The sequence below is a fragment of the Acomys russatus genome, chromosome 16, assembly GCF_903995435.1.
Source record: "Acomys russatus chromosome 16, mAcoRus1.1, whole genome shotgun sequence".
Lineage (NCBI taxonomy): Eukaryota > Metazoa > Chordata > Mammalia > Rodentia > Muridae > Acomys > Acomys russatus.
Genome location: NC_067152.1, coordinates 43,499,829 through 43,519,346, shown reverse-complemented (window position 1 = coordinate 43,519,346; position 19,518 = coordinate 43,499,829). Strand labels below are relative to the sequence as shown.

Genomic DNA, 19,518 nt, shown 5'->3' with positions numbered 1-19,518 from the left:
TTTGACTCCGGTGGCTGTGGTCTTGCTCTGCTCAGAGCCCCATGCCCTTAGTGAGCCAAGGGACCATGTTTCTTGAATACATTGTATAATATGAACAATTAATATTAAAGTATATTGTTTAATGAGAACATGCCTCTCTTTAGCCTGGGTTCCCCCCAGTCCTGCAGCCAGCACCCACATGACTTGAGGGCAGAGATTTCTTCCCTCATCTTTTTTGTAGTACTAATGGTCTCGTTTCTGTCTGGCTGGTTTTGGGACAGATAGAAAAAGAACCAGCTCAGATAGTCAGGGGCGGCGCTGCTAACCGGCCCAGGAGGTCAGGTTTTGTGAAACAGACACTGGATAGCTTGAGCTGAGAGGACAGCTCAGATATGCCTTGGAAAGTGGGTGGGGCCGCGCTCCTGAAGACCAAAGCCCCGGGTCTAAGACATGCCCGTGTGTCCAGCTTGCCTGCCACCTGACTCATTAACTGCTTCAAAGCATGCTCTAGAGGTGAGGCCTACAGCCCAGAGCCTGGGTGTAGGGCCCTGCCAGTTTATACTTTGGATTTTGAAAGACACTGTCTGGGCTTGCTATTAGCCTCATCATTGCCCAAAAGCCAAGAGCTGCCTCCTGATAGAGAGGTCCACTCCCTGCCATGTCTCTGAAGGCTACAAGAAGGGGCCGACTCAACCACACACACACACACACTGTTGCCCTTCACAGAGGAGGTGGTCAGAGGGCAGCGCCCAGAGGCCCCAGGCAGGCAGCTGAACCCTGGCAAGCTGTCCAGAACAATCCATCTTATTCACAAGCCGACACTGGCTATTTTAGGATGCGGCAGATGGCAGTGTGAAGAGTGAGACCCCAATGTGGGGCGCTGCCACCCCAAGTTCAAAGTACATATTCCATCTGGGCATGACGGCTTACAGCGTCACTCCTAGCAGGTGGAGCTGAGTTCCAGCACAGCCTGAGCTACAGTGAGCCTGGGCGTGGTGGCACATGCCTTTAATCCCAGCACTTGGAAGACAGAGGCAGGTGGATCGCTGTGAGTTCTAGGCTAACCTGGTCTACAAAGTGAGTTCAGGACAGCCAAGGCTACACAGAGAAACCGTCTCAAAAAACAAACAAAAAGCTGGAAGCTAGCTCAGTAGCCTAACATGAGGATGGAGGTTTAAAAACCAAGTGTGGGGTTGGAGAGATGGCTCAGAGGTTAAGAACACTGGCTGTTCTTCCAAAGGTCCTGAGTTCAATTCCCAGCCACCACATGGTGGCTCACAACCATCTATGATGAAATCTGGCGCCCTCTTCTGGTGTAAGGGACATAAGCAAGCAGATTACTGTATAAATAGTAAAAAAAACAAAAAAACAAAAAACCTTTGGCTGTTTGAAGCCTTGTCTCTCAAAACAGTACCATAGTGTATTTCTACCCTAAGCCTAAGGCGCCACCAAGGACAGCACACTGAGAAAAAAATGTTTATTCCATCTCCAAATTAGTCTACAGAACCTGAGGGCAGGGGTGTCCCCACCAAGTCTCCAATACATTCAGTGCAGGGGTCCTGCCCTCCCACTAATACCTAACAATTGCTAGGGAAATATTTACATAAAGCTGGGTGTTATCTCCAGGCAAAGCCCCTCCCTTCTGCCAGGGGTTGGAGTGAGAAGGAAGTGATATCTAGTCCCCAAGCCTGCCCCACAGCTGTCAGGCAAGCAGCCTGGGGACAGTTGGCACAGTGGTGACCCCAGAAGACATGGTGAGCATAGAGCCCAGGCAAAGCTGGGTAGTGAACCTGAGTGAGAAGTGGGGAGCCTGAGCACTCCAAGGAGATAGTGCAAGGATCCCCAACCTTGTCTTTGGATTAAAAAAAAAGTGGTCGGGGCTCCCATAGCCTCCAGCTGAGGGGAAACTGGCATGTGTCAAAAAACCGCGCCTAGCAGGCACCTGCATCTGGCTCTCAGAGATGGGGCTTAGGGTTATTAAAAGCAACAGGGAGCAGAGCACATAGCTGGATGGTAGCACTGGTTAAGCAAATTCAAGGCCCTGGGTACCATCCCCAGTACTGAGGGGGGAAATAAAAAGATTTAGTAAAAACCCTCTCCTAAAAAATACCCCCTGAGCAGCGAGCGGGGCAGTGGTGGCGCATGCCTTTAATCCCAGCACTTGGAAGGCAGAGGCAGGGGGAAATCTCTGTGAGTTCACATGAGGCCAGCCTGGTCTACAGAGTGAGTTCCAGGATAGCCAAAGCTACACACAGAAACCCTGTCTAGGGTGGGTGGCGGCGAAGCCCATCTGGGCACAGGCACTTGAGGTGAGCTGTCTGGCTGCAGCTTCGTTGCAGAAAGGCGTGGACTCTGCTGTCAACTGTAACAGGCAGCAAACCTTGAGAGAGAAGTCCAGGGTAGAGGGGTGGCCCCAAACACCCGCCCTGCCTCTGCCCCTGGCTGCTCAGTACACAGGGGGAGGCTGGTAGCCCTCGGTGGTCTCCACGTTCTGAGTGAAGGGCGGCTGCTGGTAATTTTCCACAGAGGCAGCACTGGGGTAAGAGGTGTAGGCTGTGTTGGGGTCTGGGGTGGGGTCCACGTAGTTCTGAATGAAGGCATCCACTCCGACCTTGTAGCGCTGGTAGGCCAGGGAAGCCAGTACACCCTGCGGTGGGAGACCCAAGGTGTAGGTAGGGCAAGGGGACCTCAGTCTTCACCCAGGCCCCCGCGGTGCCCTCCCCAGCCCACATACCCAGGAAAAGATGGAGAAGAAACTGAAGGTGATGGCTGCCCGTGCCGAGTCTGCTCCCACCCGCACATCTTCAGAGCTGGTGGCTGCCCACTGGTTGGTCAGGAAGCAGAAACCAACAAACCACAGGAAAGTCCAGAGAGCTAGAGAGACAAGGAGGGAAGACGTGGCCCCAGGGCAAGGGGCACTCAGAGAAGAATTCTCTCAAGGCCTTGGGCCGTGTGACCTACAGAAGCGAGGGAAGTGAAGGCTGAGGGGTCAGCTGCTGGGCGGGATGGAGGAGTCCCGAAACCTGATGCCATACCTCACCCTTATGCCCAACACCCTTGAGTTTCTGAAGTCAGAATGCCTTATGTGCCACCCCCAGGTATAGGGGACCCAGGAGGAGCCTCAGGGGAGGTTCATGACCCTGAGCCGCTGACAACAACCCCTCCCAACAGTGCCAAGGCCCCTCAGTTTTGCAGGCTGCATGTACCAGCGCCACAAGCATACCTGAGAAGAGCAAGTCACCAATGACCAGGTACTTGCGGTCAGTGGCATTGCTTATCTGGGAGAAAAAGGCATCGACCACGAGGAAGAAGGCAGAGGCCAGGAAGGCCAGCACCCCGATGGCACTGCTGTAACGGCAGGCATCCTCGTTCTGGTTGAACACACAGTACAGCTGCCCAGACTTGTGTGTGTTGCTGTAGCCCTCACCGAAGATGCAGGAGAACACGATCAAGGCCAAGACCTGAGGGGAGAGGAGCGCTGATGGGCAGATGTGCACGCCTGCGGCCATTTCTGTACAGACCCCTCGTAGGGCCCCGAGGTGAGCGTGTGCTGCAGGGCATCAGATGTCTCTTGTCCCTTCTGAGATTCCTGGGGCTGAGGTGAGAGAGGCCGACTGTGCCCAGGGCATCATCAGTGTGGGTGCTCACTACCAGGGCCCACGGACAGAATGGGCTATGATAGGAGGGGGCTGTCCCCAGCTGGCTGACTACTACGGTCTCATCTAGGCTTGTAACTAAATACATCTCCATTTTGAATGAGGTTTGGGGTCTGAGGGGGGCTGTTTTGGTTTGTTTGTTTGGGGTGAAGGGGGGGGTCTCATTTAGCCTAGACTGGACTCAACTTTGTAACCCAGGATGATCTGGACTTCTGATCTTCCTGCCTCCACTTTCCAAAAGCTGGAATTACAATCACCGTGCTCGCTTGGGGTTCCCCTCATGGCCTATCCCCTCCAGAGTAGAATGCTGGGATTAAAGGCCTTTGGTTGTTTTAAGATAGAGCCTCAGGCTGGAGAGATGGCTCCTAAATTAAAAGCCCTGACTGCTCTTACAGAGGACCTGAGTTTGGTTCCTGCCACCCACACGGCAGCTCACAACCACCTGTAACTCCAGTTCTGGGGGGGGGAGGGGTAACTGCCTTCTGACCTCTGGACACCAGGCATGCACACTGGTCCACCTTCAAACATACAGGCAAACATATACATAAAATAAAAACGAGTAAATAAAAAGACAGGATCTCACTTGGGCTCAGGCTGGCCTGAAGTTCATGACAATCCTCCTGCCTCAACCTCCTCAGTCTTTGAGATTACAGGTGTGAGCTACCACACCCCATCTGAGTGACTCTTTTTGTTTGTTTTGCTTTGTTTTTTTCGAGACAAGGTTTCTCTGTGTAACTTTGGCTGTCTGGACTCGCTTTGTAGACCAGGCTGGCCTCGAACTCACAGCGATCCACCTGCCTCTGCCTCCCGCGCGCACCACCAAGCCCGGCATCTGAGTGACTCTTAAACAAGATGGGCCACAAAATCACGGAGGCAAAACTCAAGCGTTTCATCCAACCCTGACCGCAACACCCTGCCCAATGTCAACTCCACAGCATCAACCAACACCTTCCAGAACACCCTTCAATTGCAGCCCTGGCCCCTCCAGGACTCCCCAGCTGGCCAGGGTCAGTCTCCCTACAAGGACTTCCCTACAAGGACTTCCGGCTTCTTTGGCACGTAGGCCACCCTCTCTTCCAGAGAACTACTAGTCTGGTTCCCCATATAGAATAGAGTTCTTGGGGTGGTCAAATTCACTGATCTGTGAACCAGCCTCAGAACCACCGCCCCCCCCACCCCCCCATCCCCCCCGCAGGAGCCAGGGCGGAAGCGGGAAACTCACCGGCTTTAGAAACTGTCCAGAGTTTGGGAAACAGCCCCTCTGGAATCGTCCTAGTAATTTCGCCTCCTCCCCACAGCTGAAGGCCACTGCCCAGCTAACTTCAACGCGGCAGAGGCAGTCTGTGGGCACCCGGCTGCCTCCAGAATCCCGGGGCCAAACCTAACCGCTCTCAATAGGGCCATGGAAGTGGCAGTCACAAGCCACGCCCCCAGTCGGAGATGAAGCCGGAACTCCAGGACTGGGCGCAGAGTCTGGGTCAGGACTCCTGGCACTGCCATCCTGACTGACAGGGTACAACCCAGGACGGAGTCTACTAAACTCCCTCGCGAGCCTGGGAGGCTCCGGGAAGCCATGCCACTTCCAAGGCTCCAAGCCCAAACTCCCTGGGAGCCGTAGGCCCACCCTCAATCTGGCAGCTAAAGCCTCGGTTTTCAGTGTTTTCGTCGTCCCAAGATATGGAAACCAGTCCTACACGCCTCGTACTAGAGGGCTTGACCCACTTGTGGGGAGGGAGTACATTCCGGGTGCGTTAGCAGACCTGTTGCTAGGCTGAGAGGGCGCCAGGCCCCCCCTGCCCCCCCCTTTGCACCCCACGTGGCTTCAGAAAGTCCCTTCCAGGTGGATTCCCAACGCTGGGAGCTGGCGTGGAGGCCACCTGCTGTGGCGTGCCCCCCCCCAGCCCCTCCCACTGCCAGCAGGGCGACAGGCCTGCCTCCCCGGGGCACCTCGGGGACATCCCGCACCAGAGCGGCCCGGAGGAGTGGCTGAGGGTGCGGCGGGGCCAGGGCCGGAGTGGGGGGTGGGGGGGAGACAAGGTCGGGAGCCACGCTGTGGGACAGGCGACAGGACGCCCGGCCCGGAGGGGACAGAGACGCGGAGGTCTCCGCCAGGCCCGGGACGCGCGGCCGCCGCCACCTGTCGCGCTCCGAGGCTGGCGGCCCACGGGGCCTGGTAGCCAGGACGCGCGGCTCCGGGTCCTCCGTGACCGACTCACCATGCTCACGACACGCGTCACCACCTGAGGCTGCGACACGAAGCGCCGCAAGTCGAAGGAGCCGCCCGCGTTGGCCGCGCCATAGGCCCCGCTCTCCATGTCGCCGTCGCCGCCGAGCCGCGGATGGCCGCGAACCAGCCGGATCACCCCGCCCCGTTCCGCCTACGTGGGCGTGGCCTGCCGCGGACGGAGGGCGTGGTCTACCTCTGGGCGTCATTGTAGAGTTCCCCTCGGTACCTGCTGTGGTGGTAGGTGGCAAAAACTTGGAGCTGCGCCTGCGGCTCCAGAGTGGGGCAGGGGGAAGTCTGTCCTGCTAAGTTCAACCACAAAGGATCAGAGAGAACCCCCAGGAAGAGACATCCTTGGCGGCCCCCGCTTTGCACTTAGTGTCCTGGTGAAAGTCCTCTCCCGGAAGTTCTCTGGACACACGAATCCCACGAATTCAGAACCTAGGCTCATAAATACTCAGATTTCACCCTTCTGCTCCAGACCAAAGGACTGGGGCGTCAAGCTCTTGCCTAGATGTCAACCCCTCCTCCCTGAGTTCCAGCCTACAGTAATAATAGGTATGGCCTCCACCAATCTGGTTACTCTTCTCTGTGTAGCAAAAGCCGGGTCTGGGGTCTGGGGTGGAGGGCAACCCCTTTACCCGTTCTTCCTGGACCTGCCGGGCAAAAGCCTCTGAAGGGCAGAGTCCAAACATCTCTAGATATCAAGATCATTCAGGGCAAAGCACCTGGCAGTTATCTCAGGAGGAGAAGGAGGGCAGGAGAAGGAGTTCAAGGCTAGCCTGAGCTATCTGAGAGCCTGTCTCAAAACAAACAAGCACACACAACACACGGAGTAATGTAAGTTTAAAAATTAAAACAAACAAGGTCATTAGTCCATAGACACCCCCTCCCAAGCTCCCTTCAAAATAACCTTAAGAAAGGGGATTAGGAGCTTACTCTGAAGGGGTGTGTCAGGAGCGTCACACTGACCACCAAGAGGCCTCCAGACATCCTAACGTGGACAACACAAATGTGCTGTCAAGGCACACATGGCTGTTGAGGGGTGTAGAGGGCTGAAAAGTGACTAGGCAAGACACAGGGTGAGCACAGGGCCACTCCTTGCTACCTACCTCCTAAAATCTGTACACACACACACATACCATGAGTGTTTGATTAAAGAGTCCTGGCTGGCAAGACTATCCCACACCTCCCTTCCTTTTTCTTTCTTTCTTTCTTTTTTTTTTTTTTTTTTTTTTTTTTTGGTTTTTCGAGACAGGGTTTCTCTGTGTAGCCTTGACCATCCTGGACTCACTTTGTAGACCAGGCTGGCCTTGAACTCACAGCAATCCGCCTGCCTCTGCCTCCCGAGTGCTGGGATTAAAGGCGTGCACCACCACGCCCAGCTCTCCCTTCCTTTTTCTGTCATTTATTTTTTTTCTATACAGAGAAACCCTCTCTTGAACCGCCCCCCCTAAAAAAACTGTTTTCATTACATTTATTTACTTTTTTTTGTGGGAGGCATGTGCCATGGCATATGTGATAAAGAGGACACCTTATAAGAGACAGTGGCTCCCTGTCACAATGTGGCTCCCTGGAATTGAACTCAGGCTGTCAGACTCGGCAGCAAACACCTTTATGCATCTCAAAGGCCCTGTTTTTAGATTTTTATTTTATTTTGAGAGAGTCTCACTATGCAACCTGGCTGTCCTGGAACTCACTCTGTAGACCAGACTGCCTCTAACTCACAGGGATCCTCCTGCCTCTGCCTCCCAAGTACTAGGTGTGCACTACCACACCTAACTAGCACCTCAATTTTTACTTTTATCTATTTATCTGTTTACATCTTTGAGATGACACTCATACCAAGAGTGACCCTGAACTTCTGCTGATCCTCCTGCCTCCACCTCCCACGCTCTGGGATTATAGGTCCAAGCCACAGCACACAGATACCTTTTATTGTTGCCAAATTGTTGATGACCCCCCATTTCTTCAGTTACGCAACCCCATATGGGGTCATGACCAGAGGTTTAAGAAGCTGGGTTCCAGTGCATCAGAGAGCAGGCACACCCACTCAGTTACTCGTATTTTTTCTGGTAGCAAGAGCCGCTCACTACTCATGTACCAGGAATCCCCCACATACAATTTTATTCCCTTTGGGCCCCATTCACACTAATGCTCTAGACTTCTGGACCCCTTTTGGGGTGCACTGCTTTTGGTACCCTGGTCTGCACCTCCTTTTTTTATACATGCACTCCCCAGGCTCTCTTTTGCTCCACTGGCCGGTTCTTGTGTAGGGCACAAAGGCAACCCCGTGGCTCTGTCTTCCGGTCACAACCTGGTGACAAGGGAGTTGACAGACCAGGTCAGACAGATGCATTCATTCCTGTGGCGCCCAGCGCATCCTTGAGCTTACTCACCCTACCAAATGCACTGAGTCACCAAGAGGCCTCTGCACCCATTTTACAGAGGGAAACAAAGAGTCTCAGAGAGGCAGCGAGCGGCACGCTCTCCTATGAGCCTGGCCTCTGGGTAAGTTAGTCTTCCGAGGAAGAACCAGAAGGTCAGGCAGGTGCCAAGCTGAGGTGTTCAAGGACACAGAAGCCACCACCACTCAAACGTCAGTAGTGTGTGCACAGACATCTGCGGTGCCTGGAGCCAGCTCACACAAAGGCCCTGGACACCTTACATATAATAGATGTGGGAAGCCTGGGAGGCCTCACCTCTGCAGAGAACCTGCCAGGTGGGACAGCTGTGGAGGGGCAGAACTCCTGGCCCACCCCAGGGATGAAACCCACAAGGAAATGCCACCCCCCCCCATGTTGGCTGGGAGCCATGGTTGGGGTGGAGTGTGCAAGGCATCTGCCAGACCCTGTAGGCCTTTGGCTTTAATAAGTAGTTTCAGGTTGGGTCCTTGCAACCCATCTCACAAGACTAACCTGCTGTTCCCACTCAGGCCACTGGCTGATCACAGAGGTCACCAGCCGCTCGCCCACATCAAACTCCCGTGGCTTACCAGGTCAAGCTCAGCATCCCGGAGCTAACGACTGCAATGGAGATGAGGCTGCCAGCCAGAACGTAGGTGGGTGTCAGGGGCAGCTCCCCTGGAAGGAGGGCAAGGAGCTTGGGTCAGGCTTCTGGTAGGCAAGGGGCAAGAAAGGTATGCAGCAGCCTGCTGGTCAGGCCTGCGCTGGGCAGTGGCCATTTCTGCTGTTCCCCTGCCCTGACCACCTGCTTACCTGGGGGCAGTAGGATGCGGGCGCTGCTTTCCACACTGACGTTGTTTGCAGCTTCACAGTGGAACCAGCCCGAGTCCTGGGACAGCGGAATGGAGAAGTTGGCAGCTTTCCCATGGAGTGGCCTTTGCTGTGCGTGTACACGCCCGTCGTTCCCCACCAAGCGGTAGGTGATGGGCGGGCTGCCTGAGGATGCCAGACAGGAGACCTCCCCAGTGGGACCTGAGTCCCCATCGTGCAGAGTGAAGTCAGTCTGCAGCTGAGAAACGGGCTCTGACAGGGTAGGAAAGGGCAGCATTGGGGTGATGGAGAGGCTTTTCACAACCCCCAATAAATTCCTTAGCTTGGGGGGGCGGGGCTGGTGTACACCTAGGATCCCAGCACTCAGAAGGCAGAGCCAGGCATATCACTGAATTCCAGGACAGCCATTGCTCCACAGGGAAACCCTATTTAAAAAACAAAACAAAATTTCTCCTCCTTGTATGTCAAACAAGCCCAGGGACTTAGCGGTGACTGCCACCTCTTCCCTCAAGCAAACTGCCACAGTGTCCTCTGCACTACATGTCTAGGCTCCTAGACAGCTTACACTGTATGTTATTCAATTTTATCTTTAAAGTGTATTTTAAAGAGATTATTGTGGTTGTTGCTGTTGTTTTTGAAACAGGGTCTCTCTGCGTAGCTCTGGCTGTCCTGGAACTCACTCTGTAGACTAGGCTGTCCTTGACCACAGAAATCTACCTGCCTCTGCCTCCCAAGTGCTGGGATTGAAGGCATACACCACCACCGTCTGGCATTGTTAAGTAATTTTTAAAGTTGTTTTGGACTAAGGACCAGGCTAAAAATAAAAGTGGAGTCACAAGAGCTAAGTCCCACATCACCAAGCTAACACCAAACAGTTTATCTGAGAAGGCAGAGAGAGCAGGCAGGCTCCCAGGCAGCTTAAGTTCCTAAACAGGGACCTGGCAGGACCTGGCAGCACATGCCTCAAGTCCTAGCTCTCAAGAATCTGAGGCAGAAAATAATCAATCAATCAATCACTCAATCACTCAATCAATCAGTCATCAATGCAGGGGCTGAAGAGATGGCTCAGCCATTATGAATCTTTTTATTTAAAGATCTTCTTTATTTATTTTATATATGTGAATGCTCTATCTGCATGCCAGGAGAGGCCATCAGATCCCAGTGTAGATGGTTGTGAGCCACCATGTGGTTGCTGGGAGTTGAACTCAGGACCTTTGGAAGAGCAAACAGTGCTCTTAACCGCTGAGCCATCCCTCGAGCTTACCATTATGAGTCTCGCTAGAAGAAGAAGGAGGAGAAGGAGGAGGAGAAAGAAGAAGAGGAGGAAGAGGAGGAGGAAGAAAGAAAAAAATAACAGTGCTTACTGCTTTTGCAGAGGACATAAATTAGATTCTCAGTAGCCATGTTGAGTGGCTCACAACCACCTGTAACTCTTGCTCCAGGGGATCTCATGACTCTGGCTTCCAAGGGCACTTGTACACACCATACATAATTCTAAATAAACAGGCTGGAAGCTGGAAGCCTTTAATCTCAGCACTTGGGAGGCAAAGGAAGGAGGATCTCTGAGTTCGAGGCCAGCCTGGTCTACAGAGTGAGTTCCAGGACAGCCAAGGCTACACAGAGAGACCCTGTCTTGAAAAAGCAAGAAAAAAGCCGGGCATGGTGGCGCATGCCTTTAATCCCAGCACTCAGGAGGCAGAGGCAGGTAGATCGCTGTGAGTTCGAGGCCCACCTGGTCTACAAAGCAAGTCCAGGACAGCCAAGGCTACACAGAGAAACTCTGTCTCAAAAACCAAAACCAAAACAACAACAACAAAAAAGTACTTGCTGTTTTCGAAGAACCCCAGTTTGGTCCCCATAACCCACTTGGCGGCTCACAACAGTCTGACTTCAGTTACTTCATGGGGTCTGAGTTCGTCATCTCGCCTCTACGGCACTGCACATGCGCAGGACACAGACCAACAGGTAAAGCACTCATACACATGACGTAAAAAAGAATCTTTACACTAGGCTAGGTATGTAGCTCAGTGATAGGTGCTGGCCTGGCCTGACACACCTCTGCTCAGGCACTAACGGTGAGTGCTCTGGAGCAGGACAGCAGTGCTTTCTCTTGGTCCAAGGAAAGTCCTTCAGGACAAACGCTGCCACATAGACGATCAAGGTGTTGGAGTTTCTGCCAGATGCCCTGAGCATCCCTACTGACCAGTAGCCAGCTGTCCCACGCCTGGTCTGTCTCAGTGCAGAACACCAGCCCCCTCAAGCCTTTTTAAGCCTGGGGAGGGGAGGGGAGGGGGGAGCGGCCACCCTGTAAGGACCTTGCTGCACAGACAAAGCAACTAAGGCCCAGATGTTGAGAGACTTGTCCACACCACCACAGCCAGCTCATCAGCCTTCCAGCAGCTGGGCTTCAGACCCTGTGCACACTCTGTTTTTGGTTTTGTTTTTCTTCCCCTCTCTATTTTGGTTTTCTGAGACAGAGTTTCTCTTTGTAGCCCTGGCTGTCCCGGGACTTGCTCTTGTAGACCAGGCTGGGCTCGAACTCAGAGACCTACCTCCTCTTCCTCCCACATGTTGAAATGAAAGGTGTGCACCATTGCCAGACCCTGTGTGTCTTCTTTTAGCCTCTTTGTTTTGGCAGGGTTTCCGTTCGTTTGTTGTTTGTTTTGTTTTGTTTTTGTCTTTTGTCTTGTTTTGTTTTATTTTTGCCTGCACATATGTCTATGTGAGGGTGTGAGAGCCCCTGGAAGTGGAGTTACAGACAGTTATGAGCTGCCATGTGGGTGCTGTGATTTGTACCCGAGTCTTCTGGAAGAGGTGCCAGTGTGTTTGACTGTTGAGCTATCTCTCCAGGCCCTCTTTTCTTTCTTTCTTTTTTTTTTTTTAATTAAAAAAAAAAAATTTTTTTTTTTTTTTTGAGACAGGGTTTCTCTGTGTAACAGCTTTAGCTGTCCTGGGACTCTCTCTGTGGACCAGGCTGCCCTCGAACTCACCAAGATCCTCCTGTCTCTGCCTCCCAAGTACGGAGATTAAAGGCATGCGCCACCATGGCCTAGCTTTTTTTGTTTTTTTCTGTCTTTATTTTTATTTATTTTTAAGCCAGAGAGTTAAACCTTGATTTTTTTTTTTTTTTTTTTTTTTTCATGTAGAGAGGGTACTGTGTGGATCAGGAGAGCTGCCTCAGAGTTCTGCCTGTCTTGGTGTTTTTAAGGGGAGGGGTGATGGACCCATGGAGGGAGGCTAGCAATACTTCCTTATTTGTATTAACAAGGGAGTGGCAGCTGTGGAGAAGGGCCTGGGCTGGGTAGTGTAGCGGTGAAACCAAATGTGGCCACTTGCAGGTTGTCTAAGCAACGCTCTCAACCTCAGAGAGCATCAGTTTCACACACACACACACACACACACACACACACACACACACAGCTGATGGAGAACCTGGTGCCTCCCAGTGGGTCTGGACAAGGTAACTAACAGCAATGCCTTGATTACCAGCCCCATGTCAGCCCCACTGTGCCTTCTGGCTCCTGCCTGGAGGCTGTGTCCTTCGTCATCATGAATTGAGTACAGGCTTGGAGGCAGGCAGTCTGTTGTCTGCCCCCACTCTGCTACCCTCCTGCTCTCTCCTCTAATCTCCCCAGCTCACAGTCCACGTTCCCTCCCCCAGCCCCTCCATGCATGCACATCTCGCCAGCCTCACCAGCCCACACCCCCAGTACTCACTGGTCCACAACTCCCAGTACATCTGCAGCCTGGGACTGGGCCCATAGGTGGCCCACTTTGAGGCTGCCTGGCAGGAGTAGGTGAGCAGGTCTGGGCTGGACTTGAGTGTAATGTGGATGTTGAAGGAGGCCGGCTTGAAGTCACGAACAACCTTTTTTGCCACCAAGACACCTCGGCTAGCCACGAGAGAGTAGGTGATGGGCCGGCGGGCCTCCGGGATGTCGCAGGTTATGAGGACTCGATGGCTTTGGGCATAAGCTTCCAGTACTTTGTAGGCAATGGTGATGTCTGGGAGGCAAACCAGGCAGGGAAAAGAAGAAACCAAGATGGGTCAAATACCTTAAAGGGAACTCTGCTTGAGCTGGGCGTGGTGGCGCACACCTGTACTCCCAGTGCTTAGGGAGGCAGAGGCAGGCAGATCGCTGTGAGTTCGAGGCTAGCCTGGTCCACAAAGTAAGTGCAAGACAGACAAGGCTACAAAGAGAAATCCTGTCTCAAAAAAGCCAAAAAAAAAAAAAAAAGGAAACTGGTTAAACAGTTCTTCAAGAAGTTAATTAACTGGAACTGGACAGAAGGCTCAGCGGTCGAGAGCACTTCCACAGGACTTGGGGTTTGGTTCCCAACTCATGTCAGTCAGCTCACAGCGACCTATAACTCCAGGTCTCGGGGATCAACGTGCTTTCCTGGCCTCCAAGGACAGTTGCCCTGAAGTGGCTCACAGACACTCACGCAGATACAAGTACACATAGGCAAATGGAAATTTGAAATTAGTGTAAACCTAGAGGTTGAGGGTGTGTTTCAGTGGTAGATACCAGGCTAACAATCCTATAACCCTGGGTTCTCTCTCCAGCACCATAAAAAAAAGGGGGGGGGGCAAAAAAAGAAAAAAAGGGTAAAAAGTTTAAAAGAATTAGTGATGGCCCAGCAATTGTACTCCCAGACGCATCCCAACAGAATCAAAGACAAACTCGGACAGACCCGTCACACATTCCTGTGAGAGCTACCCGTCACACACGTGTCCAAGCCACCAAGAGAGGTAGAAACAGTTTCAGACCCTATCATTGGAACAAGATCTGTGCAAGAAGTGTGATTTGGGAAGGAGGAAGGAAGATGTGGAGGTGTTTGGTATCTGCAGGGCCTTCAGATTGATTTCCAGTGAGGTCAAAAAGAAAAAGAAAGAAAGAAAAAAAAAAAAGAACGAGCCCACCGGATGCCACAGCACCAAGTTCACATGACCCCATGTCTAAGAAGGGGCATGATGGGAACTGTTGTGTAAGTGTACATTTGGTTTTTTTTGGAGGGGCTGGGGAGATGGCTCCGTGGTTAAGAATGCTTGCAGCAAGCCGGGTGTGGTGGTGCACACCTGTAATAGCAGCACCGGGGGAGGCAGAGGCAGGTGGATGTCTGTGAGTTCAAGGCCAGCCTGGTCTACAAAGCAAGTCCAGGACAGGCAAGGCTACTCGTGAAATGCTGTGTGGAAGAAGAGGAGGAGGAGGAAGTGACTGCCTTCGCTCCACTGGGCCACCAGGAACTGTACTATACAGTGGTGAGGCCGCTCCTGTGGGGAAGAGCTCAGGCCCTCACAAACATTGCCAGGGAGTTTCCAAGGATCTGACCACTGCACACTTTCTTTCAGATCCTGCTTCCCATGTTCCCCTCAGGGGAACTTGTGTCTGTCTGCTGGCCTTGGAGCTGAGTACTGAGGCTAGAGACACACAGCAGGGCACGTGCTGAGACAGCCACTCTGTGGAGCTGCCTGCGACCCCAACACAGCCCACTTCTTCCGGGGTGTTTTGAAAACTTCATTAAGTACCTCTCTTTGTAAGGGGGGATTGCTTGTTTGTTTGTTTTGTTTTGTTTTTTTGAGACAGGGTTTCTCTGTGTAGCCCTGGCTGTCCTGGACTCACTTTGTAGACCAGGCTGGCCTCGAACTCACAACACTCCACCTACCTCTGCCTCCCAAGTGCTAGGATTAAAGCTGTGTGCCACCACTGCCCTGTCTTTTTTTTTTTTTTTTTTTTTTTTAAATCAAAATGGAGTTCTAATTTGAGATACTGGACCTAATGATAATGTTGGGTCCTCTAGGTTTGGCAGACTTGTGACAAGAGTTCCACCAGCTTAGCATTTGGGGACAGCAGATCTCATCAGGGGTCAAGGAAGGTGTTTGGGGCTGGACTCTGCCTCCCTGGGGAAATGAGCTCCAGGCCAAAGTGTGGCTACATGTCTGTTGCTTTTCTCCTTTCTTCCAGAGGGGTAGTGAGCTTGTCTCACAAATGCGAAAAGGCAGCCAGTCTCGCTCATTTCCATTTCGTGGCTAGGAATAGAGGTTTGGTTTGCATGTGTGCTGACTGGACACGCTGAGAAAGTGCAGTTTGCTCCCAGAGGAGAGGACAAAAAACCTCTTCCTCAATGCCGAGCCTGCTGCGCGACAGCTGCTGCGCTCGTGTTGGCGGTGGTGGTGGTGGTTTTGTTTTTGTTTTTTTGAGACAGGGTTTCTCTGTGTAGCCCTCCATGGCTGTCCTGCAATTCACTATGTAGACCAGACTGCCCTGGAACTCACAAAGATCCTCCTGTCTCTGCCTCTTAAGTGCTGGGATTGATTAAAGATGTGCAACCAGGACTGACACCCTCCCCCTTGAGCTAGGGTCTCACTGGCGCCCAGGCTGGCCTCCACCTTGCTGCGGACAACCTTGTACTTTCGCTTCTCCGGGTTTCTAACTCCCAAGTGCAGGGACATAGGTGTGGCCACCCCACCCATGGATGCTCTTAGCTCTAACAGCCTGGAGCTTTCATTCATTCCACTTTCTCTCTCTCTGTCCCTGCAGAGAGGCTGGGTTTTCTTTCTGCACCCGGTTTTAGCCTGAGAGTCCTGGAACAGTGCTAACAACCAAGCATCCTCCTCGAGGATTTGCGAAGGAGAAAGGGATTGGCCAGCTTTTCAGAAGCCTCCTTGGCAGGACTCCGTTAGCAGAGCTGAGCAAAGGCCATGGGCTGAGGGGACAGGAAGGCAGGAGCACCTCGGCCCAGGTACTTTCCTGAGACACAGCCGCCAGCTCTTTTTTTAGCAGTGACATTAATACACTTTTTTCTTTTTTACAGAAAATGAGGAAACGGTTGTCTGGTCTGTGCCTCATCAGAGTGAGATCTGCGTCAACACCGCCCTGCACCACCCCTTAAGCAGAAGAGGAGGGGATGCCCAGGGATACCAGGTGAAAGACTAGACAGAGCGATGACTGCCTGTCTCCACTCCGAGGGGTGCAGGAGCTGCGGATGAGTCTGAGGACCAAGGGTGGGGTCCATTGGGGCGGGGGGGGGGGCGGAGACAAAGAAGATGGAGCTGGCAGAGGATGGGGTAGGCCAGCCAGTGACCTTTTCCTGAATTCCCTCCTTCCTGGCTTTGTGCCTGGACTACTGGGGAAGAGGAGAGAGGAAGGGAGGAAGGAATGAGAGAGAAAAGAGGGGAAGACAAAAAGAGGGAGAGAGAGTTGAGGCCAGCCTGGTCTACAAAGTGAGTCCAGGATAGCCAAGGCTACACAGAGAAACCCTGTCTCAAAAATCCAAAACCAAAACAAAACAAAAACAAAGGGGCTGGAGAGAGATAGCTCAGCAGTTAAGGGCACTGAATGATCTTCCAGAGGACCCGAGTTCAATTCCCAGCAACCACATGACAGATCAAAACTATGTGTAACTCCAATATCTGATACTATCACACAGGCATACATGCAGGCAAAACACCAGTGCACACAAAATAAAAATAAATTATTTAAACAAACAAACCAAAAGAAAGAGGGAGAGAGGGAAGAAAGGAGAGAGAGCTAGAAAAAAAATATATTACACATACATATTTAAAATTTTTGGTTTGTTTTGGTTTTTTGAGACAGAGTTTCTCTGTATATCCCTGTCTGTCCTGGGAACTCACTCTGTAGGCCAGGCTGGCCCTGAGAACATACATATTCTATATAATATATTATATATACAATATATAATATATACACATTATATAAAACATATATATCATATGTAAGCTGGGCATGGTGGCATACACCTTTAATCCCAGCACTCAGGAGGCAGAGACAGATGGATGGCTGTGCCTTTGAGGCAGTCTGGAGGGAGTGGGGCGGGAAGGGAGGGAGGGAGGGAGGGAGAAGACCTCTTCTCCGCTACTTCCAGAGTAAAGCAGCTTCCTCTCTAAGTTCCCTGGACATCCCCAGCTCCCTCACCACCTTCCTCCTCTCTTGAGGGGCCCTCCTCCCTGATCTGTGCACACTGGCACTCCATTCCCTGACCTCTGGATTCCACCCATCGGGCAGAGCTGTGGGGCTCAGAGTAGGTAGATTCTGTTTCCTCTGAGGACCTGGGCCTGGCCCCACCCTGCCCTGGAGAGGTGGAGGCCAGAGTTACCCACCTGGGTCCTCCCACACCACTTCCTCTCCATCTGTAGCCTCTTTCCAGTGAAGGCACCTGCCACAAGTGTGCCGCTCTGGTGGAGGTGTCCCCAGCTAGCTCCTTCTCCCTGCAGTATGGGGGCTACTCACCTCCTGTCTGCTCCTCTGAGAAGCCACAAGCAGCTGTAAAAGAGGAGAGGGTTTGTAAAGGAAGCAGGCAGAGGAGGGAGACAGCCGCGAAGGCTTACCGCCCAGGCTGACTCCTGACAGTAAGGCTACGGGGGGAGGGGGGGGCGGTTGGCATCTCTGATCATGAGTTCTTGTTTTCTCTTACTTTACCCAGGGCCTCTCCTGTATTCCAGGCTGGCTTTGAACTCACTATGTACCTGAGGGTGGCCTTAAACTCCTGATCTTCCTGCCTCCGCTCCCTTTGCATGCACTACCAGCCAAGCTTAAATAAGAGCTCTTTGGCACACTCTCGCCCTTGGAGTCCCCATCACAGGGAAGTTCATGGGAACCAGGGCTGCAGGGATGGCTCAGAGGATAAAGGGCTCGCTGTGCAAGCCTGAGGACCTGAGTTCAGGTTCCCAGTATCCACCAAAAAAAGCTGGGCATGTGCTAGGCGTGGTGGCACATGCCTTTAATCCCAGCACTTGGGAGGCAGAGGCAGGTGGATCTCTGTGAGTTCGAGACCAGCTTGGTCTACAAAGTGAGTCCAGGATAGCCAAGGCTACACAGAGAAACCCTGTCTTGAAAAAACAAAAACAGGGGCTGGAGAGATGGCTTAACGGGTAAGAGCACTGACTGTTCTCCCAGAGGTCATGAGTTCAATTCCCAGCAACCACATGGTGGCTCACAACCATCTATAATGTGATCTGATACCCTCCTCTGGCCTGCAGATGTACATGCAGACAGAGCTCTGTATACATAATAATAAATAATAATAAATCTTTAAAAAGAAAAAACAAAAACAGATCAGGCGTGGTGGCGCACGCCTTTAGTCCCAGCACTCAAGGGGCAGAGGCAGGTAGATTGCTGTGAGTTCAAGGCCAGCCTGGTCTATAAATCGAGCCCAGGACAGCCAAGGCTAACACAGAGAGACCCTGTCTCGAAAAACCAAAAAAAAAAAAAAAAAAAAAAAAAAAAAAGCTGGGCATGGTGCATGTTTTAACCCCAGTGTTGGGGGAGCAGGGTAGAGAAGATGGATTCCTGGGACTTGCTAGCTACCCTAGCTGAAACTGCAAGCTTCAGGCCAGCAAGAGCCTCTACCTCAAAAAATGTGAGGAAGTGACTGAGGAGGAGACCTGATCTTAATGTCTGGCTTCCATTTGCATCCAGATTGGCAAGTGCATGTGTGCGCGCACCCACACACACAAACACACACCATACACATACATACACACACCATACAGACTACACACACTCACACATACACACCATACATACTACACACACTTACAAACACACCATACACACTACGCACATGACAGATGGTACCAAAACAAGGCCATATACGCATAAGCTGTCTGTCTGATGTCAACATCCTGCTCAGAGCTGCCCACAGTCTTCCTCTCTCCCTCTGGCTTCCAGGATGCGTATGCCTTTGGGTCTCTCTGAACTGGACTGTCCAACACCATATTCCCTGAACCGACTTACTCAAGGCCCCTCCCATGATATCTGCAGGAGACTCACCCAGAATGGCCGAGGACAGTAGCCGAAGAAGCAGCCTCATGTTTCTGTGGGATCCGGGCCGTATGGGGCCTCTGGCTTGGGCTGTCAAAAGCTTCCTGGTCTGGCCTCTCCACCCTGAGGCCCCTGGATGCTCCTTGGGCGGCTGCCTGCAGCTAGGAGATAACTTCAAGCTTGTGGCTATCGGGGAAGGGGGAACCCGAGTACCTGCAGAGCAGCCTTCAGGGATGGTCTGTGTCCTCCCCATTACCTGTGGGGAGGGAGTAAGGTTGTCCCTGAGTTTGGGACGTGTGATTATCCTGGGGCACCTGTGTAGGCCTAATGTTAGTTAACACAGTGCTTTCTTTATCCAGGTGCCTGGGAGAATCAGTGAGCTCCTGCCAAGGGCCAGGGAGGAGGGGTGATTGGCTCACTATTGATCTCTGTCTGAGGGCCACTGACTAGGCATCATCTACTGCAGCTGCTGAGCTCTGTCTCCACATTCGACCTCAGGCAGGATGAGGCTCTGGTCACTTGAGAGTGTGGAGCCCTGTGCCCACGTCCTGTACTTAAAGGGGCCTAGAAAATGGTAAGGTCCTCCAGTGAGGGCCTGAGTCCAATCTGATCTGGACAAAGGAAAACAGGCCATGCTC

General features: G+C 52.4%; 2 protein-coding genes across 3 annotated transcripts; both read right to left on the bottom strand.

The window, feature by feature from the left end:
• Positions 1-2,143: 2,143 nt before the first annotated feature.
• On the bottom strand, positions 2,144-5,998 carry Syngr2 (synaptogyrin 2). 2 transcript variants are annotated; one of them, XM_051159138.1, is made up of 4 exons: positions 5,852-5,998; positions 3,203-3,440; positions 2,714-2,853; positions 2,144-2,626 (listed from the first exon to the last, which is right to left on the bottom strand). In XM_051159138.1, exons 1-4 carry the CDS (start codon positions 5,948-5,950, stop codon positions 2,426-2,428), a joined length of 678 nt encoding a protein of 225 aa, XP_051015095.1. In that variant the 5' UTR covers positions 5,951-5,998; the 3' UTR covers positions 2,144-2,425. The 2 variants fall into 2 exon arrangements, with proteins under 2 accessions (XP_051015095.1, XP_051015097.1); XM_051159140.1 differs by lacking the exon at positions 2,714-2,853.
• Positions 5,999-7,979: 1,981 nt separating this feature from the next.
• C16H17orf99 (chromosome 16 C17orf99 homolog) lies at positions 7,980-18,929 on the bottom strand. The gene is given in 6 exon segments (XM_051159293.1): positions 7,980-8,176; positions 8,855-8,975; positions 9,078-9,347; positions 12,813-13,100; positions 17,348-17,380; positions 18,890-18,929. Coding segments are annotated over 6 exon segments (759 nt in total). The 3' UTR covers positions 7,980-8,169.
• Between the last annotated feature and the right edge of the window lie 589 nt (positions 18,930-19,518).